Source organism: Nicotiana tomentosiformis, chromosome 12 (assembly GCF_000390325.3).
Source record: "Nicotiana tomentosiformis chromosome 12, ASM39032v3, whole genome shotgun sequence".
Taxonomy (NCBI): Eukaryota; Viridiplantae; Streptophyta; class Magnoliopsida; order Solanales; family Solanaceae; genus Nicotiana; species Nicotiana tomentosiformis.
In genome coordinates this window covers 130,471,471-130,498,210 of record NC_090823.1, presented here as the reverse complement: position 1 = coordinate 130,498,210, position 26,740 = coordinate 130,471,471, and the positions used below count along the sequence as shown (strand labels likewise).

General features: G+C 34.5%; 1 protein-coding gene and 1 long non-coding RNA gene across 2 annotated transcripts; both read left to right on the top strand.

Annotated features, from left to right (window-relative positions):
- Nucleotides 1-247: 247 nt before the first annotated feature.
- On the top strand, nt 248-5,383 carry LOC104116309 (uncharacterized). Its single transcript, XM_009627135.4, has 8 exons — nt 248-471; nt 575-637; nt 1,196-1,262; nt 2,780-2,880; nt 3,751-3,795; nt 3,875-4,177; nt 4,273-4,375; nt 5,019-5,383. Exons 1-8 carry the CDS (start codon nt 322-324, stop codon nt 5,099-5,101), a joined length of 915 nt encoding a protein of 304 aa, XP_009625430.1. The 5' UTR covers nt 248-321; the 3' UTR covers nt 5,102-5,383.
- A 7,459-nt stretch (nt 5,384-12,842) lies between these two features.
- Nucleotides 12,843-13,982, top strand: LOC104116310 (uncharacterized). The gene is made up of 2 exons (XR_690822.4): nt 12,843-12,980; nt 13,649-13,982. It is a non-coding gene; the product is annotated as an uncharacterized lncRNA (long non-coding RNA).
- The last annotated feature ends 12,758 nt before the right edge of the window (nt 13,983-26,740 follow it).

The following is a 26,740-nucleotide window of genomic DNA, read 5'->3' as shown; positions in this document are numbered from 1 at the left end:
ATCACCCTTATTATACTGGGCCCAAAAATGGTCATTAGGACTTTTTTCACTTTTAATCCGTGTCAGAAATTATTTATTTTCGGTAGCCAAAAAAGTGTGTGTATATATATATATATATGAATAGATATATTTTTAGTTATTATTTTGAGAGCGACTATATATTTTATACACTTTTTCGACTACCGAATATAAATAGTTTCAATTAAAAAAAAAAAGCCTTATTAGCCAAAAAAAAGGCCCAATAAGCAAGCCCGTTTAAGATGCCGTGTACTTCCATCGGTTGCCGTCCACACTGAAAGCTCAAAACTTTTCAGCTTGGCTATGGAGGCGAACACGTCAGCAACTGGACCCGAACCATTTCGTCTGTTTGATGAAAAATCCCAATCTGGGTTTGGGTTAGGATTTCTTGATGTCCCAGAAAACAAGCCTCTTCCACCTCCACCTCCTTCTGTTGAAGTACTTTCCTCACAGGTACTCCCTTTTGTACAAATACAAATACAACAACATATTACATTATTTTGTTAAGTGGTTAGTCATGAATAGTAAAATGAATTTATTTTTGTATCTTGAGTAGGTTATATCAAATGTGGAGTTTAATGTGGAGCCTATAAATTTGGATGGCCTTGCTTTACTTAAGGTAAGATTAGTTCTATTTTTTCCATTAACTCTATGGGGGTGTTTTATATACGGCAAAAATATTTTTCTTGATGAAATTATGTTTCAGTAGAAGTGAAGCCTTGGCGTAACTGGTAAACTTGATGTCAGGTAATCAATAGGTCACGGGTTCGAACTGTGTAATCAGCCAGAAATGTAATATAAAGCCATGTACAATAGACCTTGTGATTCGGCCCTTTTCCGGACCGAACGGGAGCTTAGTGCATCTTTTAAATTATGTTTTTCAGTGTTTGGTTACTTTGAATTGAAGAAATATTTTCTCTCAAAGATTTTTTTTTTTGATAAGTTCAGTCATTTTTTCTTTACAAATATGCCGGCTTTTAGTTAAAAATAACTTGTTTCAATCAACATTTAGACAGATTTATGAACATGCTAAAAGATTCAATTTGTTGATCTTCTTTTTTCTTTTAAAAATATTATGGACATACTGAGATACAGTGGTTTGTTATTTGCTGAGCTCAAGAATGATTTAGCTTCAATTATATTTGGTTGCCCTAACGAGTGTTCACTTCTCTGTTAGGGAAGGGTGAGTACAAAGGAAGTATTTGGTTTGTCTAATTCAGATTTAGTCCCCGGCAAATATGAAGGTCTGTGACAATTTAGTTCTCCTCTTTACCTCTTTGGTGCTCATTATAACTACTGATACTTCAACTTGAATTGCGTGAACTTTATTTATTTGAATGTGGTTTAAGTATGAATGTTTTTAGTTTACTAAATCAGGAATTATAGGTAATATATGTCAATTTTTATTGCTGAATAAAGTTAGTACAACAACAACATACCCAGCCCACAAATGGGGTCTAGTGTGAGATAGAGAGACTGTTTGCATTTGGCCCTCAGCTCATTAAAGGCGTTTTCAAAACATGCTTGAAAAATACAAGAGTAAAAAACTAAGGATGAAATATTGAAGAAAAGAAAAGTATTGACACCAAAATAGTAGAGATAACCAAAGAAACAACATAAAGTAGTGGTGCAGTAAATATTACTTTGAAATATAAGAGGAGCGTTGTGGTAGGTTTACGACCAAAGTGAAAATAGTCAATCTTGTAGCATTATATGAATGAATTTTGGGTTTCTAAGTCCAAAATTTTCACGAGGTGAATTTCATGGGGAATACATATGCAATGATATATGGACAACCACATAAGATTAGACATGATTAAAAATGATCACATAGGGTAAAAGTAGCACACATAGTCATAGAGGATAAAATGAGGTCTCATGAAATTGTTTGATCATGTCCTACATAGATTTTCAGATGTACCTTTTCATTGGTGTGGCAAATGATGGTTGCAATTGGAATTTTAAGGAGACGAGGTAAACCTAGAATTACATCAAGGAGGAGTTTTGTGAAAGGACCTAAAATGGGAGGAAAATGTCTGTATAGATTGGTTGAGAATTAACTAGTTATCCATGAAGGAATAAGTGAGAGATTTAGAGTCCTAATTTTACTACAAAACAATAATTGATATTGGAATGAAATGGACCTGAATGGAGTAAAATAGATATAGAGAGTTCATATAGTTGACCCAACTTGCTATGAAATTGAGGCGTAGTTGATTGATTAACTTATAGCTAGAAACCATCCTCAATTAAATGGAACAACATTTTATAATAAAAACTATAATTCATCTAAGAGAAATCATAGTAATGATAAACTTCTCAAATAACAAGGAAAGAGTCAAAATACTTCTGTACAATCTTAATCTACGACATTGATGTTGCATTGAAACACGACTCAGGACATAGAAGCCATCTGCAACTGTCGAGTGAGTGATATCTTCACTAACACACGCTATAATATCTGTTCTAGTGTTAGAAGTTTGATATACTGTTGGCTGGTTTCCTTTCATGTGGGTGTGGTTACACTGAGGTTAAATTTATTGTTTGATGTTAATGGAGAAAAACATGATGAAGCTCATACAGCTAAATTGAGGAAGAAACGACTCAGTACAGAAATTTTATGCTTGTCAACTCCCAGTTAGACACTAATGATTGGCAAGTCCATTAATGGAAGATACAGTGGCGATTATTGGTCACTAATTAGGATGTGAAGTGCACCTAGATGACTGATATTCTCATTTGTGTTATTCTCTTTTTGCAGGCGGGCTGAAATTGTGGGAAGGTTCATTAGATTTAGTGAAGACTCTGAACTCCGAGATGCAAAGTGGGCAATTGTCACTGACTGGAAAAAGAGTTTTAGAGGTGGGCTCCTATTGTGGAGGTGAATCTTTGATCTTCTGCTATGCGTAGAGACTGCTAATCCTAACTTATTAAATCCACTCTTGCATTGGTTTTTTCCATTTACCTTCTCATTCCAATTTTAGTCAAAATGATGTCTGAATTACTGTATGCTGTGTTGCTCGGACTCTATGAAAATATCGTGGGGTGCGTGTCGGATTTTCCAAAAAAGGTGTATTTTTGGAGAATCCAACGCAGGTTGGAGGTATTTTGGAGAATCCACGCAACATAGACTGTATGCAAGTAGTAGGGTCAGATTGTTCATTAAGCATATTAAAGTATTTTTCCGTTTAACAGTATTTTCTTTCCCTATACAAGTCACATGGTTGATCTTTTATACTGTACTTGTGCAAGTGCTTATCGATTATGACACTAGAAGTTTCTATTGAGTACCCAGAGAGGAAATTTTGCATCTCCGATCAGTCCCCTGTCACTTGACTCAGGTTTTTCACTTAATAGAAGTCTTCTCCTTTGTTTGTTTAGTTGTTTTCCCCCCCTTCCATTTTAAATTTTATTTTTTCCTCCTTCCCTTTTTACTTTTTCCCCTTTCCCTTTTGATTGAACATAATAATCATTTGAGTTAAAATTTGTGATTGCCAGTGGAAATGTTGATTTTCTATAAAATGTCGTTGTAACGTCTTCATGTTGCTCATTGAAATAAGAGTTTGTAATGGTTATTGTCACTGTCATTATCGCTATTAGCTTTTGTTGTGATTGTCCTGAGGGATAGACACCCTAATGCGCTTAGATTTTCCAACTTAACTTGACTTAGTACATGACTCTTGTAATTATCTCACATTATTTACTTGTTGACTCTCTTTCACTTGTTTTCAGCTTGGTTGTGGTCATGGTCTTCCTGGAATTTTTGCCTGTCTGAAGGTACATGAATGCTTGAAGTGATTTGTGATTGCTTGTCTCGTCGTCCTCTTGATTAAGCATTTTGCTTTTGGTGTATTAGGGTGCTCGTGCTGTACATTTTCATGACTTCAATGCTGAGGTGCTGCAATGCCTAACTATTCCAAATGTCAATGCAAATATCCAACAGAATTTGTTGGCCACAGATAATGATAGCGCTGAAGTTCGCTTTTTTGCTAGTGACTGGAGTGAAGCTCATCTGATTCTTCCTCATGTACTTGCTGATGAAGGTGGCACAAAAAGCTGTAAAACAGTTGATAAGGCTGCTGGTTATGATATAATTCTCATGGCAGAGACAGTGTACTCAGTTTCTACTTTACCTACTCTGTACAAACTTATTAAAAAGGTTTGTTTTGATTTGAGTTTTAATATAGTTTTATCATTGAATTTCCTCACTTCTAAGCTATATCTTTCTTTCCGTCCTTTTTCTTCTTTGTGCAGTGCTTACATAGTCCTCATGGAATTGTATATCTAGCTGCAAAGAAGCATTATTTTGGTGTCGGTGGTGGATCAAGGCGATTTATTTCGATTGTGGAGAAAGACGGTGAGCTACTCTGTCTACTTTTACTCTTTATTCTTCGAAAAGTGACATTTATATACTTCCTACTACATTTTCTATTTGCGAAATGGAGAGTTGTTCTCTGAAGATGTTGAATTATGAAACTGGTATTCGTATTAGCTGTTAAATGTAGGTTATCAGTTATGTCTTATCTCACTCCCTTGTGACTGCCTTTTAGGGTTAAAGAATTACACATAGTTTTATCATATGTATTTGCGAGCGTGTGAAGTATATGATCCATCTAATGCCTAGTTTCCTATAGAAAGAGCTCAAGATTTCGTTGCATCCTATGCATACTGGAAACAGAGGAGCGACTAATCCTCTTGGATTATCATGAGGATGGATTCCAGTTACTACGCTCTTAGTATATATCCAATCGGGGTAGCGAGCTCAGTCCTAAAGTTTCATATCAGCGTCCTTGTGGTAGCATTGTACCTTACTTACTGTTAAAGCTGGCGCTAAACATACACTTATAAAACTCCATTGCTGCTAGTTTGCTCGTCTTACTGGTCACTGTTCCTTTTCTATCGTCGTTGCTTTAACCCTTTCCATTATTTCCAGTGGATGTTTTTCGCTCGTTTTAAGAGTTTCAACATGAAATTAACCTCATGAACTTTTACTTAATCAGGTATTCTAGCGGCTTCTCTAGTTGCTGAAGTTACAGACGGCTCCTCTAACGTTCGAGAAATCTGGAAACTCCACTTCAGGTGAAGTTTGGTTCAGTTGTCTGGTTCTAGTTTCTTGTAGCTCATCTTTCTAAAATGGGGAATCCAGAACATGATCTGTATGAAAAAGAATAGGGAATTGTTTTCTTTCTTAAATAGAAGACTAAATTATGTTCTATTAGTCATAACCTTACTTTAAGGGATCGCTTGGTAGGATGCATTAGAGAAAATAATGCATGCATTAGCTTTCGGTATTACGAATCCCTTGTTTGGTACACTTTTTCAACATATGTATTACTAATAATGCAAGTATTAGTTATACAACCAATTTGGTATTATCCTATGTATAAGTAATACTCGTTTCTCGGCACGTGCGTCGTTAAGTCATGTAGTTCACACCTATGTAATAATATTAATATTATTAAAACAGAATGTTTGAATAACTATACATGAGAGAATATAAAGTACAAGTTTCTTAGAAGCATGTGATATTTATTTTGATTTTGAAAGGATATCTTTCATTTTCGGGGGAATATTGAATTTTTTTCGATAAACACATACTTTATAGCATAGTGACCCATTGTATAAGTCTTTTGAAGGGTCAATATTTCTAAGTAGCATGTCAAGTAACCAGTTCAACAATGCATAAGTAAATATATTGAATTTTTATTGGTATTTGTAAACACACAAGTATATACACAGAGAATAATAAAATTATTATTATGAATTAAAACATATCAATCATCCAAATTAAACTCAATTAGGTGTTTAAACCATTTAAACACATGTAGAGTATTTGCATAATTAATTTGTTTTTTACTATGAGCAACGTTTCTCAAGTGTTTAAATTGCTCCAACTCTATCTGTCCAAGACTATAATTTTTAATTCCAAAAGAAATCTATTGCAAGATTATCCTTTATACCTTTATTTTTTTAGAATCCCATATTAAAAGAGAGAATTGTTCTAACTTCTACTACAGATCCATTACAGTTGAAAGATGTTATCCAAGGCATTAAAATAAGGTCTTATATCATAGTTTTAAATTACATGACTTATACACATATTTCCAAGTTTCGTCTCACTCAGTGGTCTATTAGAATAGAACCTAAATTGTTTATTTCTTAAATTTCTATGTTGTTTGGAATATTCAAATACAATGAAAAAAGCAGTGATAACACAAAAGAAAATAAAAGATTTAAAGAAGTAACATAATCATCAACTGAATAGATAAAAATACACATAGCGTGAAGGAAGAAAAATATTAGAACTCACTCACATGAGAGATCATAACTATCTATTCTACTCCTATTTATAGATACTGCATTTCATAAATCACAAAAGATAAATAATTCAAGAATGAATGAATAGAACCCGGTTTTATTGTTGCTTAATTGTTTATTCACTTTGGAGTTGACTTTGCGTTCCATAGGCATGAATATCAATTTATTCCTCAAAATATATTTCTACCATTGGACAAATGTAGCATATTGGAAGAAACGAAATCTGTGCATCCAAATGTACCATCCTTTGCTAAATTTGGACAATATTTACATTCGGTGATGGGAGTTTGAAATTTTCCTCAAAACCGTTGGGTCTCTTTGGACGCTTTAGTTTCTTTTTAATTATTAAATATAGTATTTAGTAGGTTAATATAAGGGGTAAATAAGTAATTTAACTTTTAGCTTTAAAGGTTCCTCCTTTTAATATAATATAATATATATATATATATATATATATATATATATATTACAAATCATGATGGTATTAGCAATACTAAGACTATTAATGCATGCATTAGCATGGTTGAAGATAAAATTATCCTTAAAGTTCCTTAAAGTTAAAGAATATGGAGGATATTTTTGTAAATAACTAATTTTCTTAAAAGTTTATGCAATGCATTTTAATATTTAATACACTACACTAAACAACGGATAAGAAATAATCTCTGCATAACCAATGTTTGCATTATTAATACACCTTATTCAGCATTATTCTTATACAGTATTTTAAAAGGCTTTCTTAGGACACGCCTCGGGGCTCACCCTAGGCGGGGCACTATCAAAACGCCCTGAGGCTCACGTGTGGGGCTTAGTTCTGTGAGACTTATGCCCCCAACGCCCGACTGTACGCCCGAAACACGCCTAACGCTCTTCGCTCGGAGCCCGCCTCATAAATCCTAGCGCAAATCATGCATCAAAGTCCCTGATTAACATTGTTCACACTCAAATTTCTTTAACAAATGAATGATTAAAGTTTTATTCATCTATAGAAATATGAAGATTGAGAATAACTCAAATAATGAGTAATGATATTTTATATTTACTAATTGAGAACATCGGAGAGCTAATATTATTTGAATTAATAGAAAAAATTTATGTCTTCACTTGCTACTCGTATTCATATTTTAGTTCTATGTCTCTCAAAATTATCAAACTTTAATTATTTTACTATTTGAAAGCAATTTTATATTTACTCGAAAGGCGTAATATTTAAAACTACATTATTGATGGAGTTTATTGATTATTAACTTTTAGAGAGGTAAATCATATAATCTTTTATAATATGTTTTAAAATATTATGATCTTTTGATCGTTTGAAGACAAGACGTTATAGTTGATTTTTATCTTAATGTACTTTATATATTTTTATGATTATTTTTCTATTTTATTAATTTATAAATTAATAAATTTAAAAATTTATGGGACTTACGCTCCATGTCTTGGGGCATACGCCTCGCCCTGTGTTAAGTAAAACAGGAACCTTTTAAAACATTGTTCTTATACCCCTGCCAAACGACCCCTAAAAGTAGACAATACTTTGTCAAAGTCTTTGCCCCATATTCAATTCGTCTACTCTCAGGTAAATGCTACTGAGAAAGGAACGTGAGTCCCCACTCACCCACCCAATTTAATATATGTTTTTCAGTTTTTTTTCCCTTTCATTTTCACTCACTCACCATATTTAATATTATCCCCATTAGTTAAAAGAGTTACAGAATTTACCCTCTAAGTAAATATACTATTACATAGACCTTTTTAAGTTGGTTAACAACAAAAATATCATTTGTTTGACCACTTTACCGACTATTATTAGCAAAAATTGCAAAACCAGCTGAGTTGGAAAAACTATGACAGCTGAATTTCACTAACCAATTATTTTCCAAATAATGTCAGATATTAAAGAGAAAATTCTGCTCTTCTACTATGGGTGCCTGAATGTACAATGTTGTTTTGGAGAAATTAGAATATGATTAGCATGAATTTCATATGAAAGTATGTAAAGAAAAGTTGTCGATGCTTATAATGTAGGGGAAGTGCACGTGTAGTCATTCTCATAGATACTATTTAGAGATTAGTCTGAACTTATTTGTCCTGAAATTTAAACTTAGTCATTCTCATGAATGCTATTTAGAGATTAGTCGGTCCTTATTTTGTCCTGATATTTTAAACTAAAAATCTTAACTTCAGGACAACTTAAGACATTTTTGTCCTGAAAATTTAAAGTAAAAAATTAAAATTCAAGACGCACTGACTAAACTTACCAAAAGTAGTCAAACACATAAAAATTGAAGAACCAAATAAATAAGGTTCTTTCTCTCAAAGAATCACATGCAAAAATCTCCTTCCATATTTTAAACGTTATTAGCAACATTAGATACAAGACGGAAAAGAAATTTCATGGATGAGGTAGCAAATAAGGTGATGAAATACAAAAAAGAAAAACACAAAATTCATAAATCTAAGCAAAAAGGAACTTTTTTCAATGGGTATAGTTGAAATTCATTAAAAATATATAGATAAGCCAATATATAAAATTTGAGGAAGATTGGAGGTGATTTGGACTGGTTTTGTATCAAAATTCGTAATTAAATCGAGTTAAAAAAAGCTTCTCCGACACATGTATCACGCATGTATCTCACACACAGGAATACATGTGATACACAATTGATACAAATAAGATACATATGTGATACACAAGTGATACACCGTGTGATACACATATTATGTTTTTCATGTTCAGTTTTTACTTCGAATTTTCAATTCAAACCACCTCAAAACTTCACCAAATCATTCAAAACTCAAATTCAAACTCCTTAAGATGTACCTAATCTATTATAATAACACCTACTCATAAGAAAGCAAAAATTTGACATTTGTTTTTTGCTACAAATAGCTAATTGGCTAATATTATTAATATTTAGCTTATATTATGAATTGACCAATTTTAATAATAAGCTACTTATAAATAAACATAACTTAGTAATTTTCCCACTTTTTACTGCAATTGCTCTTTCCCCGTAGCATGTGTGACGGATGATATCTATGTTTTGATCACATTTATAATTACAAGCTTGATAGGGCCTAGTAAATCGATCTACTAAATTTATTTATGGGGTATTATTATTTTTAGCCCGCGTCAAAAATTATTTATATTTGGTAGCCGAAGAAATGTATAAAATTTGTATAATATATATATATATATATATATATATATATATATATATATATATATATATATATATATATATACAAAATATAAAAAATTTATACATTTTTCGACTATTATCTTTACAACGGGTATACAATGTAATTTTTCCTATATTTATTGAGTTGTTCTAAATGATCAAAATAGCCAGTTAACAATAGAATTTGTTGTTAGTTCTCTATAAAATACTTGTTTGGCCGAACACCCAATAATCAGCCCGCAATAAATCGGAAAAGTATATATTAGTACTATGAATGACGCACCTTCTTGTTGTACTCGAATACTTGTTATAAAAAAACCCGAAGAACTAACCTAAATATTACCCAACTCAACTAGCTAAACTAAAAATAGCTATCGAATATATAATATATGTATAATATATATCGACTTGAAAAAGTAAATAATGAATTCGGTCGGTTATTTGCGTAAAGAACCCATTTAATATCCTTTACATTCTTATATTATAAGCATCTACAACTTATTTTTTTGTTTTTGTTTACATATTTTCATCTGAAATTCATGCTAATCATAGTCTAATTTCCCCCAAAACAATCTTGTAGATTCAGGAACTCATAGTAGAAGAACAAAATTTTCTCTTCAATATCTAACGTTATTTGGAAATTTTCTTCTAGTTTCACTTCTTTGTTATTCCAATCGCCGGTTGGGTTGGTCCAACCAAGAAAGGTATGAGATTTTTAAGCATTAGTTGGGCCGAATATTGTATGGCTACTTAGTGATTTACAACGGGAAAATGATACAGTATAACCGCTCTCAAAATATATTTTTTCGTATATATATGTATTATACTTTTATGGGTTATCGAACATAAATAGTTTATGGCACAGAGTAAAAGCGAAAAAAGCGCATATTAAATTATGATTACGATATTCATTCTATGTACAAAACATCATATTTATAACTAGGGCCGGTTGTTATGAGTAAGGGTGTACATGGATCGGATTGGTTCGGATTTTATCAAAACCAATTATATCGGTTAGGATTGGTTCGGTTTTGTCGGCTTTTTCGGTTTTTTCGGTTTTTTTGTTACATGAATATTATTTCAATCTTGGATTATTAAAGTTATTGATAAAATTTTGATAAGTGAATATATGTTTACTAAAAATTAAAAATAAATAACAAACATATGATCTATTAAAGTGATCTTATGGGAGAATTGTTTTTATTATAACATAATAGTTTATTTTCTTAGTCGTCTACCAATAATTTTTGGTTAATGTACGCTTTCAGGGTTAACCAAATTTAATAATTAAACATAAAATCAATATGATACCTAAATAATGATATGTTCTATGTAATTTTAGATTATCGAAATACCACTTCAAATTCGAAAAATATATACTCCATCCGTTTCAATTTATGTGAATCTATTTTCTTTTTAGTCCGTGCAAAAAAGAATGACCCCTTTCCTTATTTGGCAACAATTTACCTTTACACAAGGATTTATAGCCATACAAAATATATGTGCCTCATTTTACACCACAAATTCAAAAGTCTTCTTTCTTTCCTTAAACTCCGTGCCCAGTCAAATGAGTTCATATAAATTGAAAGGAAAAAGACTAGATTTGTAGCTCCACTTTGGTAAATTATTCACGTTTATACCTCGTTCTACTTTCCGTCTAAATATGTCCCTACCATTAGCAAAGTAGATAAAATCGCCCCTAATTCTAACATATTCCAACGTGGCAATGGGACCCCTGAATTAATTTGCCAACTGGACAAATATCAACCCAAATTAAAAGACCCATATCCGACCCAACTATCACAAATGAATGGGTCAAAATATGGAAACAAATCGACGATGACAATGAAGAGGTCGTCGAATCGGTGTCGTCGGAGAAATTGCAAGACTCGCTGCCTGATGATTGCTCACTCCTCTTCGTTCCTCCACGGCTAAGCTGCCGCAGTCGCCGCCATCGACCGCTCTTTTTCTCTTCCATCAAATCATGAGAAAGAGAGCTCTCTTCTTTTTCTTTTCTGTGTCAGGGACTCAAATGGTTTAATGTGCACACATAAGCTAATTTTTCTACATATTTTGGATTTTATTTGTGGTTTTTACTGCAAATATTTAGAGGGGGAAGGTTAGAAAGAGGGATCCATCTCCGAGTTATCTATTTCCATGTTCTATTTCTTCGTCTTGTAGAAATAAATGATTATCAGAACATGAAAAAAGGGAGAAGAAAAAGAAACAAGATTTGTCTGTTTCATTTTGTCATAAAAAACCTTTTTTTCGACTGATGATTTGCTATTCAATGTGTACTTAATTTTCATTTTATTATGGAATCTTCTAAATTTTTCAAATTGATTTTAAGTTTTCTGCTCACAATATTTTCTTTTTGATAAAATTTTTAGTTGGTTACCTTATCATGAACCATGATTTCCCAGTCATAAATGAAAAAGAAAAAGAAAAAAGAAGGAAGAACAAGAACTGGAAAAGAAGAAACGAGGAAGAAGAAAAGTTGCGGTTGAATACTTGAATTAAGAGAGAGATGTGAGACCCATAAGATGGTTGGATAGTTAGGTCAAAGAAATGGGCATAGGTCTTTTAATTTGGATTGATATTTGTCCAGTTCGGCCCATTGCCACGTTTGGAGATCTTTTAGGTTTAGAGGTGATTTTATCTACTTTGCTAACTGTAGGGACATATTTAGACAGAAAGTAGAACGAGGTATAAACGTGAACAATTCACCAAAGTGGAGGTACAAATTTGGCCTTTTCCCCTAAATTGAAATGGGTGGAGTAATAAATCTTGACATATGAATATGAAACGTCAATAACACATAATAAGAAAGTGATACAATCTATTATTTAAAGTAAATAAAAATAAATGCACTTTATAATTCTATTAAATATTATATCCCATGAGAAGATCTCAAATATTTCTAGACATTTTTTAAATAAAAGTATATATAAAGTCTTTAAATTATCTATAAAAAATTATATATTTGTATGTCGATTTGTTTCGAATTTATTTTATTCAATACTAAACCAAATCAAACCAAACCTAGTCGAATTTTTTAATCGATTTGATTTGAGTTTTCGATTTGTTCGGTTCGTACATGTCTAGAGCACACATTACTTTCTTAGAATATTTACTAAAGGGAGTAGCATTTAAGACTTGACATGACCTTCTGCTGTTTAATTTTGAAAATTGTAAATCAAATTGTGGAATTTAAGAGGAGACTTGACTTTTTGAAAGAAATTATAAAACTTCAAAATTAAGAGGATAGTGAAATTGAGCCCCCTTTTCCCTATAAATAAATTGACACTCGTTAAACAAAAGCTACTATTTCTTTCAAAATTAATTTCTATTTTGTGCTTGAGACAATGTTTTACAAGGCTGCGCTTACTTTCTTTATGTTCTTATTACTTTTGGCTGGATTGCTCTCCCCTGTAGCACCCACAAGAATGGATAGGGCGAGTAAGTTAATTATATTTTATTTTTTTTCGAAATTAATGTTTGGCCATAAAATTTTTAATTTTTACTTGAAGGTGAATTTTGAATTTTTCAAAAAATTTAAAAGCTCCAAAAAGTTATTTTTTAAAATTCACTCAGATCACTTACAAAAAATTAAAAATAACTCAAAATTATATTCATGTCCAAACACAACTCTAATTTTCAAATATCATTTTCACAAAAAAAAAAATTCACTTTTTCCGAAATTTTACAATTCTTATGTCCAAACACCCACTTAAATATACCACACCTGTAAATAGAGCAGAGGTAGTTACACAAATTAAGAAGTTATAGAAAAATAGAGTTACTTCAAAAGTTAAAGAAAGCAAAGAATATAGGAGTTTAGTTCGACAAGCTCTTTGTAATTAGCTGGGTTTTTTTGTGTGTTGGAGGCGTAAAGTATGTGGTCAGAATTAGGTGCTCTATAAGTGTAATCGTTTGCTGTTGTCAATGGTAATATTTACATTGTTACCAAAAAACACTGCAACTTTTATACAGAAGTAGTCTATAATCGAATAAAATGATCTAATAAGTTTTTTTTTTGTATTTTATTTATCAATCTTCTATGAAATTGTCATGCAACTAAAAGAATATATTTAATGAACAATTTTTCTTTTGTTTTGGTTCCACAGTGATAGCAAGAGATCTGAGTCAGAGTATTGCTGCAATTGGTGCTCCGATACATAAGAGCCCTTCAGGTCCTGGAAATAATTAGGGATGAAATTAAGGCAAAGAAGTTTCGCTACCGTCAACTATTAATCGGTTGTTACTGTTATTGTTGTTGTTATTATCTTTATTTTTTGCTAATAAAGAGTCTTTATCTCCACGGCGATAAGTACGAGCGGAGGGAGAGTAGAAGCTCCGAGTTCGATCGAATCAAATAGTTTTAATCCAAACCATGTACTTTTTCTCTTACAAAATTTATTGATTATGAAAAAATAATTTAGTATCGACTAACTTAAAAGATTTAAAATCCCGAACTTATAAGTTTCAAATCCTGATTCCGCCTATGTGTCAATGATCATGCTTCATGCATAGCAATTTTTAGCTAGGTACGTAGTAAAAATGTTTTAAGTTTTTAGGTACTTTAATTTTGGTACAATTGAATTTATAGCGTGATTTATAAATAACCGAATCGGTTTAATTCAAAAATGATAAATAAATAAATAAGAATAAAAATTAGATTAGCGAATAAAGTTAAAGGAAATAACAAGCATGGTTAAAGACTTAACCTTTCCGATGACAAGAGCAAGAAAGATTTCAAATGCTTGAGTTTATCATAGTAAGAAAATAGATTACAACTTTTGTGAATGTTTCATGTGTCTATTATGGTTGTTAACCCCACTATTTATCCCTCTACCTAGGGAGACAAGATCCTAGAAACAAGCTAGAACAAGAATAAAAATGTTATTGATGGGCGTATAAGGCTTTGAATGCAAATATTCTTTGTAACAACTGCTCATTAAATGCTTATCCGTTGTCAAGCCTTTGAATCTCTATATTCGGTTATGCTTCCTTCGCTATCCACCTGGTACCAGTTATAAACTTCGCACCTGATGTCAGTTATTTGTCGACTCATCCTCTACCTGTCTTTGGTTCCACGTGTCACTTTATCATTCAACCACCTGTTATCAACCAATTTCACCCCATTCAGCGGCTAAGGTGGTTTAAAATCTTTGTGAGATTACTGGTTCAATTCCCACTAGCCACAATCTCGTGTAACTTTATAATTTTTTTTCTTTTTTGAACCCCTTTAACTAAAATTTTTGTAACGACCCGGACGGTTGTTTTGACTATTGCAATCCCGTTCCCCCATTTACTGCTCAAAATATGATTTACGGTTGTTATTTAGTTTGCCGGGGTAATTGGATCGGGTCCAGTGAGGTTTTGGAATGATTTGGAACACTTAGTTCCAAGGTTTAGAATTTAAGTTGAAAAGGTTGACCGGATGTTGACTTATATGTAATGACCCCGGAAAAATTTTGCTAAGGAAATTAAGGTTTTGTGGTGCCGAGGTAGATCAATTAGTACAAAGCTCGGACTTTTTGGGTTGAACAATGCACCGATGTGTAAAAAAAAAATTTGCCAGAAAAAGGGTCATTTCTGCGACCACTATGCGGTCGCAGAATCACTTTGCGGACCGCATAATGGTCGCAGAGTGGATCAGGAGAGGGGCAAGATTTGAGGAAAATCTGCGGTGCATTATGCGATCGCAGACCTGTTCTGCGGTGTATTATGCGATCGCAGAATAGGTATGCGGGACACATACTGACAGCAGACCGGGTCAGTCACGCCCAGCTTTGGAGGCCAAATTATGAGGCCAATATGCGGACCGCATATGTGTTATGTGATCGCATAACTGCGTCAGGGCTTCCATTCTTTCTAATTTTTGACCCGACCCAACTTCGATTTATAATCCTTGAAGCTTTGTTTTAGCCAAAATCTGACATTTTAGAGAGAGGTGAGAGCATTTTAGATAGAGAAAGTGAAGACTTGGTCATTTATCCATCAATTCTTGTTCAAGGTTTGAAGATTTCACAAGGATCTTGCTGGGGCTTCAAAGAGGTAAGAATTTCTTTCCCAATTCTTCAATTTCGGGTTTGGAGTAAAGATGGGTAATTAAAAGTATGATTCTAGGGTGTTAGAGTATTATTTATACATACACATACCAATAAGGTTTATGAAAAGATTATTGAGTTCAAATGGGTAAAGATTGGGTTGAAAATGGTATAAATCTTCAAAGAATTTAATTGAAGATTTGAGGGTCGAGTTGATGTCGGAATTTGGTGAAATTTGTATGGTTGGACTCGTGGTTGGATGGGCATTCATATTTTGTAAATTTTGTCAGGTTCCGAGAATTGATTCTCACGGGCGATTTTTGAGTGAATTTCGGATTTTTATTGGAAACTTAGTATTTTCTTATGGAATTAATTACAATAATTGGTATTGACTGAATCGAATTAATTGTGGCTAGATACGAGGCTTTCGGAGATCAATTCTAGGGGCAAGGCATAGCGGAATAAAGAATTACACGGTTTGAGGTAAGTAACAGTTCTAAATTTGGTCATGAGGGTATGAAACCCTGGATTATGTGTTAGATGATTGGTTTTGAGGTGACACACATGCTAGGTGACAGGCGTGTGGGCATGCACCGTAGGAATTATGACTTGGTCAAATTCCATGGGACTGTATAGTTGAATAATCTGTTGATATCCGTACATTCTCTACGTGTCAGAGAAAATTGAGCTGAGACTCATATTAAAAATCATGCTTAGGCATATGTTGTTATTATTGTGTCATGACCCAAAACCCATTAAAGGTCGTGATGAGGTCTAACATCATTGTCAGGCAAGCCAACCTTGACTAATTAATTTAATTACTCATTTTAGTATTTGTGAATCGAAATTTTCTTCAATTAAATAGTAAAGATAGAATTCATATAGTAAGTGATAAATATTTTAGCAACTAAATTACTAAACAACCCATAACTGTGATGACCCAAAATGCCATCTTTAAATTTAATAAGTAATTCTGTGTTCTAAGACTTAGAAAAGCACCATTTATCATTCTTCGACTTGCGTGCGCAGTCCGTATAATTTTTCGGAAAGTTTTTATGTGCAAAATGGATTAAAATATGAAATAGAGCTTTAAAACTCAATTGAGTTGACTTTGGTCAATATTTTTAGCAAACGGACCCAGATCAGTATTTTAACAGTTTCGGTACTCCGTATCGTGATTTGGGACTTGGGCGTATGCCCGAAATCTAATTTGGAGGTTCCTAACTCAAGTTATAGCCATTTAACGGAACTAGCAATTTAAAAGCTAAAGACTTTTAAGTTTGACCATGGGGTTGACTTTTTGATATCGGGGCCGGAATCCGATTCTAGAAATGTGAATAGCTCCATTATGTCATTTATGACTTGTGTGCCAAATTTGAAGTCATTCCGGATTCATTTAATATATTTTGGCACAAAATTTGCAAATTAAAAAGTTTAAAACTCAAAGTGCGAATCGAAGTGTGAATTGCAATTTGGATGTTATTTGATGTGATTTGAGACCCCGAGTAAGTCCGTATGATATTACGAGACTTGTTGTGATATTTGGATAAGGTCCCGAGGGGCTCAGGTGAGTTTCGGATAGGCCACGGGATGTTTTGAACTTAGAAAATTTTGCTGGTATAACTGAACCCGTTGCAGGCCTCTGATCTCGCAATTGCGAGTTTATCTTCGCAATTGCGAAGGACCAATTGTCGCAAATGCGACATAATCTTCGCATTTTCGAAGGCAGCGAGATTGTGAAGGGCATCGCAATTGCGAGTGTTTCTTCGCATTTGCGAGCTTCGCATTTGCAAAGCTCAGGTCGCAATTGCGACACTTGCAACTGAACAAAATGACTTTTGGACGGGAGTTTTGATTCATTTCTCAAATCTTCAATACCTAAAGCCTCAAGAGGCGATTTTGGGCGATTTTTACGGGAAAATATTGAGGTAAGTATTCCTTATCCTATATTGTTTATATTTCATGATTTCATACTCATTTATATCATGAATACGTGAATTTATGGAAGAAAAATCAGGTTTTTCTAAAACTTTCCAAAAATGAAAATTTAAGATTTGAAGGTCCATTTGATATCGGAATTGGATAATTTTTGTATGGTTGGACTCGTCTAAGAATGGGTGTTTGAATTTCGTAAGTCTTTCTGAGATTTGAGACATGGGTCCCACTACTGAATATTTTAATGAATTTCGGATTTTATCCGAAAAATTAGTAAATTCATATGGAATTAATTCCTATGATTAGTATTGAATATATCGAATTGTTTGTGAATAGATTTGAAGCTTTTGGAGACAAATTTAAAAGGAAAAGCTGTGGTTGAGTAATTGATTGGAATTTGCAAAGCGAGGTAAGTGTCGGGGTTAACCTTGACTTGAGGGAATAGAGCCCTTTAATTATTTGTTATGTGAATTGCATGTGAACGACGTATAGGCGAGAAGACGAGTGTCTATATGTCGTCAAATTAATTGTTTGCCTGCTTACATGAAAAATCATAAATTATTTTAAATCATAAATTAATTATTATAATAATTATTTCTCTCTTATTCTTTATCAAATATTAATTCTTGAATTCCTGCATTAATTGTTACATGTTATTTGAATTATGTGTTTTAATTGTTATTTGACATTTAGCATATTAAATATTAAACTGCCTATTTTCTCCCCGATCTCTATAATAATTTGCTATTTGTCATTGTTTGTTTCATAATTAAATCATAATTGTTGTATGCTTGTTGTCTTATAATTTTATATTAATTGTTGCATTTATTGGGAAAATATTTTCTATAAGAATTGATTGAAATGGATATATTGGAGGATCAGGTTGCACGCCGCAACACACTTATTATAAGTCAATATTGGAGGATCGGGTTGCACGCCACAACAGACTTATTAAAAGTCCATATTGGAGGATCGGGTTGCACGCCGCAATAGACTTATTGAAAAGTCAATATTGGGGGATCGGATTGCACGGCGCAACAGACTTATTTAAAAGTCTATATATATACTTGATTGAAATAAATATATGACAGACTTGATTAAAAGGAAAATATTGGGAGAGCGGGTTGCACGCTGCAACAGAATTGAATGTGAATATATTGTGAGAGCGGGTTGCACGCTGCAACATAATTAGTTAAAATAATAATGGATTATGACTGTTGGGTGGGATTCAATTATTATAAATGAGTTACCTGATTTATTTCTATATTTGTTGTTGTTATTAATATTGCGTACAAGTTAATGTAAGTGAACCGCCTTAGCCTCGTCACTACTTCATCGAGGTTTGGCTCAGCACTTACCAGTACATGGGGTCGGTTGTACTGATACTACACTCTGTACAGATTTCAGAGTTGGTCCCAGCGATGTGCCATAGACTTGCTCGATTTTCAGCTATTCGAAGGAAACTTGAGGTATAACTGCATGGCGTCCGCAGTTCTGAAATCCCAGTCTAATTTACTTTAGCTGTGTGTTTATTTCCAGACAACGTTATTTTATTTAGTCCTTTATTTGTATTTATTCTAAAAGCTTGTGCACTTGTGACACCAATTCTGGGATGGTATTTAGACACCGTTGTTGTTTTATGGATTATTTTACTATATTTCAAACTTTGCTTCCGCTTTTGTTCCCTTGATTATTAATAATTTAAAAAAATAGTTTAAAAATTGGTTAATATTATTCTAACGTTGGCTTGCCTAGCAAGTGAAATGTTAGGCGCCATTTTGGTTAGACTTAGTTGCCTTTTTGGGGCATGTTGTATCGGCAGAAGGCATAGAGGTGGATCCTAAGAAGATTGAGGATGTTCAGAATTGGCCTAGACCTACTTCAGTTACAGAGATCCGAAGTTTCCTGGGTTTAGCAGGTTATTATCGTGGGTTCGTGGAAGGGTTTTCATCTATAGCAAGACCATTGACCAGATTGACCCAGAAAGGTGTCTTATTCAGATGGTCAGACGAGTGTGAGATGAGCTTTCAGAAGATCAAGACCGCTTTGACTACGACGCCAGTATTGGTATTACCCACAGGTTCAGGATTGTATACGGTATATTGTGACGCATCTCACATTGGGCTTGGTGCAGTATTAATGCAAGATGGCAAGGTAATTGCATATTCGTCGCGACAGTTGAAAGTTCACGAGAAGAATTATCCTGTTCATGACTTAGAATTAGCAGCCATTGTTCATGCGCTGAAGATTTGGAGGCATTACCTCTATGATGTCTCGTGTGAGGTATTTACTGATCATCGTAGCCTTCAGTATCTGTTCAAACAAAAAGATCTTAATTTGAGGCAGAGAAGATGGTTGGAGTTATTGAAAGACTATGATATCACCATTTTGTATCACCCCGGAAAAGCCAATGTGGTGGCCGATGCTTTGAGTAGAAAGGCTGTGAGTATGGGCAGTCTTGCATATATTCTGATTGGTGAGAGGCCATTAGCTACAGATGTTCAGACTTTGGCCAATCAGTTCGCGAGGTTAGATATTTCAGAACCTAGTCGGGTTCTAGCTTGCACATTCGCTCGGTCTTCTTTATATGAGCGCATCAGAGAGAGGCAGTATGATGATCCTCACTTACTTGTCCTTAAGGACACGGTGCGACACAGTGATGCCAAACAGGTTGCTGTGGGGGAAGATGGGGTTCTACGAATGTAGGGTCGTATTTGTGTGCCTAATGTGGATGGGCTTCATGAATTAATTCTTGAAGAAGCACATAGTTCCAGGTATTCTAATCATCCAGGTACCACCAAAATGTATCAAAATTTGCGGCAACATTATTGGTGGAAGAGAATGAAAAAGGATATAGTTGCATATGTAGCTCTGTGTCTGAATTGTCAGCAAGTTAAGTACGAGCATCAGAGACATGGTGGTTTGCTTAAGAAGTTAGAAATTCCTGAGTGGAAGTGGGAGTGTATCACTATGGATTTTGTTGTTGGGCTCCCACGGACTCAGAGAAAATTTGACGTAGTTTGGGTCATTATGGACAGGTTGACCAAGTCAGCACATTTCATTCCAGTGGCAGTTACCTATTCTTCAGAGAGGTTAGCTGAAATTTACATTCGTGAGATTGTCCGCCTTCACAGTATGCTCGTGTCTATTATTTCAGATCGAGGTACACAGTTTACCTCACATTTTTGGAGGGCTGTACATCGTGAGTTAGGCACGCGGGTGGAGTTGAGTATAACATTTCATCCACAGACAGACGGACAATTAGAGTGCACTATTCAGATATTGGAAGATATGCTCCGCGCTTGTGTTATAGACTTTGGAGGTTCTTGGGATCATTTCTTACCACTTGCTGAGTTTGCTTATAATAATAGCTACCAGTCGAGCATTCAGATGGCTCTTTATGAGGCATTATACAGAAGGCAATGCCGATCGCTAGTTGGTTGGTTTGAACTGGGAGAGGCTCGGTTGTTGGGTACCGATTTGGTACAGGATGCCTTGGATAAGGTCAAGATTATTCAGGATCGACTTCGCACAGCTCAGTCTACGCAAAAGAGTTATGCCGACCGTAAAGTTCGTGATATTACATTCATGGTTGGAGAAAGAATATTTTTTTGGGTTTCACCTATGAAAGGTGTAATGAGGTTCGGGAAGAAGGGCAAGTTGAGCCCTAGGTATATCGGACCCTTTGAAATTCTTGAAAGGGTGGGTGAAGTAGCCTACATGCTTGCATTACCACCTAGTTTATCAGCAGTTCATCCGGTCTTCTATGTGTCTATGCACCGAAAATATCATGGTGATCCGTCCCATGTGTTAGATTTCAGCTCAGCCCAATTGGACAACAATTTGACTTACGAGGAGGAGCCGGTGGCTATTCTAGCCCGACAGATGCGACAGTTGAGGTTTAAGAGTTATCCTTCAGTTCGGGTGCTATGGAGAGGTCAGCCGGTAACGGCATCTACCTGGGAGTCCGAGTCAGACATGCGGAGTAAATATCCACACCTTTTCACCACCTTAAGTATTTATTTTCTAACTCAAGTTCGAGGACGAATGTTTGTTTTAGAGGTGGAGAATGTGATGACCCAAAATGTCATCTTTAAATTTAATAAGTAATTCTGTGTTCTAAGACCTCTAAAAGCACCATTTATGATTCCTCGACTTGTGTACGCAGTTCGTACAATTTTTCGGAAAGTTTTCATGTGAAAAATGGATTAAAATGTGAAATAGAGCTTTAAAACTCAACCGAGTTGACTTTGATCAAATTTTTTAGCAAACAGACCTGGATCAGTATTTTGACAGTTCCGGTACTCCTTATCATGATTTGGGACTTGGGCGTATGCCCGAAATATAATTTGGAGGTTCCTAACTCAAGTTATGGCCATTTAACGGAACTAGCAATTTAAAGGCTAAAGACTTCCAAGTTTGACCACGGGGTTGACTTTTTGATATCGGGGCCGGAATCCGATTCTGGAAATGTGAATAGCTCCGTTATGTCATTTATGACTTGTGTGCCAAATTTGAAGTCATTCCAGATTCATTTAATATGTTTTGGCACAATATTTGAAAATTAAAAAGTTTAAAACTCAAAGTGCGAATCGAGGTGTAAATTGCAATTTCGATGTTATTTGATGTGATTTGAGACCCCGAGTAAGTCCGTATGATGTTACGGGACTTGTTGACATATTTGGATAAGGTCCCGAGGGGCTCGTGTGAGTTTCAGATAGGCCACGAGATGTTTTGAACTTAGAAAACTTTTCTGGTATAACTGAACCTGTTGCAGGCCTCTGATCTCGCAATTGCGAGATCAGACATTGCAAATGCGAACCAAGCAGGTATGGCAATTGCGAGATTTTTATCGCAATTGCGAAGAAAGCCTAGGCCAGCAGTTCTCGCAATTGCGAGTTTATCTTCGCAATTGCGAAGGGCCAATTGTCGAAAATGCGACATAATCTTCGCATTTGCGAAGGCAGCGGGATTGTGAAGGGCATCACAATTGTGAGTGTTTCTTCGCATTTGCGAAGCTCAGGTCGCAATTGCGACACCTGCAGCTGAACAAAATAACTTTTGGATGTGAGTTTTGATTCATTTCCCAAATCTTCAAAACCTAAAGCCTCAAGAGGCGATTTTGGGCGATTTTCACGGGAAAACATTGGGGTAAGTGTTCCTTATCCTATATTGTTTATATTTCATGATTTCATACTCATTTATATCATGAATCTGTGAATTTTTGGAAGAAAAATCAGGTTTTTCTAAAACTTTCCAAAAAGAAAAATTTAAGATTTGAAGGTCCATTTGATATCGGAATTGGATAATTTTTGTATGGTTAGACTCGTCTCAGAATGGGTGTTCGGATTTCGTAAGTCTTTCCGAGATTTGAGATGTAGGTCTCACTGCCGAATATTTTAATAAATTTTGGATTTTATCTAGAAAATTAGTAAATTCATATGGAATTAATTCCTATGGTTAGTATTGAATATATCGAATTGTTTGTGAATAGATTTGAAGCTTTTGGAGACAAATTTAAAAGGAAAAGCTGTGGTTGAGTAATTGATTGGAATTTGCAAAGCGAGATAAGTATCGGGGTTAACCTTGACTTGAGGGAATATAACCCTTAAATTATTTATTATGTGAATTGCATGTGAACGACGTATAGGCGAGGTGACGAGTGTCTATACGTCGTCAAATTAATTGTTTGCCTGCTTACATGAAAAATCATAAATTATTTTAAATCATAAATGAATTATTATAATAATTATTTCTCTCTTATTCTTTGTCAAATATAATTCTTGAATTCCTGCATTAATTGTTACATGCTATTTGAATTATGTGTTTTAATTGTTATTGGACATTTAGCATATTAAATATTAAATTGCCTATTTTTTCCCTGATCTCTATAAGAATTTGCTATTTGTCATTGTTTGTTTCATAATTAAATCATAATTGTTGTATGCTTGTTGTCTTATAATTTTATATTAATTGTTCATTTATTGGGAAAATATTTTCTATAAGAATTGATTGAAATGGATATATTGGAGGATCGGGTTGCACGCCGCAATAGACTTATTAAAAGTCAATATTGGAGGATCGGATTGCACGCCGCAACAGACTTATTAAAATTCCATATTGGAGGATCGGGTTGCACGCCACAAAAGACTTATTAAAACTCAATATTGAGGGATCGGATTGCACGCCGCAATAGACTTATTGAAAAGTCAATATTGGGGGATCGGATTGCACGCCGCAACAGACTTATTTAAAAGTCTATATATATACTTGATTGAAATAAATATATGACAGACTTGATTAAAAGGAAAATATTGGGAGAGCGGGTTGCACGCTGCAACAGAATTGAATGTGAATATATTGTGAGAGGGGGTTGCACACTGCAACAGAATTGGTTGAAATAATAATGGATTATGACTGATGGGTGGGCTTCAATTATTATAAATGAGTTACCTGATTTATTTTTATTATTTGTTGTTGTTATTAATATTGCATACGGGTTAATGTAAGTGAACCGCCTTAGCCTCGTCACTATTTCGTCGAGGTTAGGTTTAGCACTTACTAGTACATGGGGTCGGTTGTACAGATACTACACTCTGCACTTCTTGTGCAGATTTCGGAGTTGGTCCCAGCGACGTGCCATAGACTTGCTCGGATTTCAACTATTCGAATGAGACTTGAGGTATAACTGCATGGCGTCCGCAGTTCTGAAGTCCCAGTCTAATTTACTTTAGCTGTGTGTTTATTTTCAGACAGCTTTATTTTATTCACACCTTTATTTGTATTTATTCTAGAAGCTCGTGCACTTGTGCACTTGATTCCGTTTTTGTTCCCTTGATTATTAATAATTTAAAAAAATGGTTTAAAAATTGGTTAATATTATTCTAACGTTGGCTTGCCTAGCAAGTGAAATGTTAGGCACCATCACGGTACGAAGGTGGAAATTTCGGATCGTGATAATAACTGCTCCCAAAATCCGGTGTCACAAGTGCATGAGCATTAACTAGGGAGTAAGATAAAATACAGCATCTGTCCGGAATACAAATTAGACAGTAAAAATATAAATAACACTGAAGGAGATTCTGCTCGCTGCGGATCGTGATATAGAATGCAACTCACCTAAGTACCCGCATTTAACCACACCTTTGCGCCCACAAGGCCGCTAGACATATCTGTACCTGCATAAAAATATGCAGCAAGTGTAGCCTGAGTACGTAAACAACGTGTACCCAGTAAGTATCAAGCCTAACCTCGAAGAAGTAGCGATGAGATGTCGACTTGACACTCACTAAGGGTCAATAATATTCAAATAAAAATATTTAAATCAACATGATTTATAGGAATAACAATAATTTTTTTAACCAGCGGAAATAATTAATTCTTTCAATTCCAATAATTTCCAATTTATCAATTAGTTTCACAAGCTGCAATAAAATATCAAAATATCGTGTAATTATTATTATTAGGCATAATTTCCGTCGTGGTCATACGACCCGATCCAGAGTGTCGTGTACACTACCGAGGGAGGTGCGGCGCGATCCATAGATGCATCTATACTGCCGAGGTGTTCGGTCCGCTCCACAAGAAAGGAGGACATTTTCTTATGAACCTCCGCAATGAGAAGTTATTAATATTAACACGTAGGGTGTTCAATCTTTATTAACAATTCAATAATTTTCACCAAAATTCGAGTATATGAAGTTTCGATCTTTTACTATTTTCTCAAACAATTTACAATATAATTTCAGTAATTTAATCAAATAAAAGATGCAATTATCACAAGTAATTCATGATTTGAGTCCTAAACTACCCGGACTTTAGCAATATTAGTAGCTACGCATGGACTCTCGTCACCTCGTGCGTACGTAGCCCCCACAATTAGCAACAATTATTAATTTAAATCACATATGGGGTAAATTCTCTCTTACAAGGTTAGACAAGAGACTTACTTTGTCTCAAACCCCATTTCCCGATCACAATGTTGCGAAAAATCTCAATTCGGTGCCGAAAAATTCTAAACTATCCAAAAGTTATAGGAAATAATTAATACATGCTCAATAATTCAAAATTAGACTATTCAATAAATTACTTTATCCACAGTGGTAAAATTTCTAAAATTCACCCCGGGCCCACGTTCCCGAATTTCGGAAATATTTGGAGGAAATCGTTACCATAACCTTAAGAACTCAAATATACCATTTCCATAGCCATTTTCGTGGTAAAAATCTAAAAATATAAATTTCTAGATTTTTCTTCAAAATTCCAAATTTCTACAAATTTTCATGTTTAAATCCATATATAAACCAAGTACTTAACTTGCAATAGGTGGGAATCACTTACCTTGCATTAGATGATGAAGATGGAGCTCCAAAATCGCTCCAAGATCGGCTCCCATGGCGGAAATGAAGTGAAAATGGCCAAAATACCGTTTTTGCAAACTTATACATTGCCCAGGCGACCCTTCTTCGCGTTCGCGAGACCCCCATCGCGTTCGCAATGAACAAAATTCTCAGAAGCCATTTTCAAACTCTTCTCAGATAGCCTCTAGTATAATGGTCATAAACTTTTGTACAAAACTCCAAATCACAATTGATTTGACTTTATGGAAACTAGACATCAAGGGCTATAACTTTCATATGTTGATCATCTCAAAATTCATTGTAGATTGCTAGATATAAGCTTCCAAAGTCAGCCCTGTGCAGTATAGTTCCAAACTCTTCCCGGACAGTCTGTAGTGTATCCACCATAACCTTTTGTCCACAACTCCAAATGACAAATGATTTACCTTTCTGCAAAACTAGACACCAAGGATTACAACTTTTATTTTTAGATCATCTCCAGATTCGTTATAGATTAAGAGATATAAGCTTCCGAAATCAGACGACAGACAACAGAAATTCCTTCTTCGTGAACGCGAAGAACAATGTCCCAGCAGCAAAATCCTTCTTCGTGAACGAGAGAGGCTCCTCGCGAACGCGAAGAACAACACCCGAACCAGCAACCAACAGCATCAAAATACCCAAAACTTGGTCCGGAACCACCCCGAATCCCACCCGAGGCCCCCGGGACCCCATCCAATTGTACCAACCAGTCCCAATTCATAACACGAACTTGCTCGAGACCTCAAATCACATCAAATAACATCAAAACCATGAATCGCAACCCAATTCAAGCTTTATGAACTTTAGAATTTCAAACTTCTACATTCGACGCCAGAATCTATCAAATCAA

Bases quoted from the DNA above. Each gene is read 5' to 3' on its own strand.
- LOC104116309 (XM_009627135.4), top strand. From the start codon at position 322: ATGGAGGCGAACACGTCAGCAACTGGACCCGAACCATTTCGTCTGTTT. The intron at 3,796-3,874 runs GTACATGAATGC...TTGGTGTATTAG, and splicing joins GAATTTTTGCCTGTCTGAAG to GGTGCTCGTGCTGTACATTT. The intron at 4,376-5,018 runs GTGAGCTACTCT...TTACTTAATCAG, and splicing joins TTCGATTGTGGAGAAAGACG to GTATTCTAGCGGCTTCTCTA.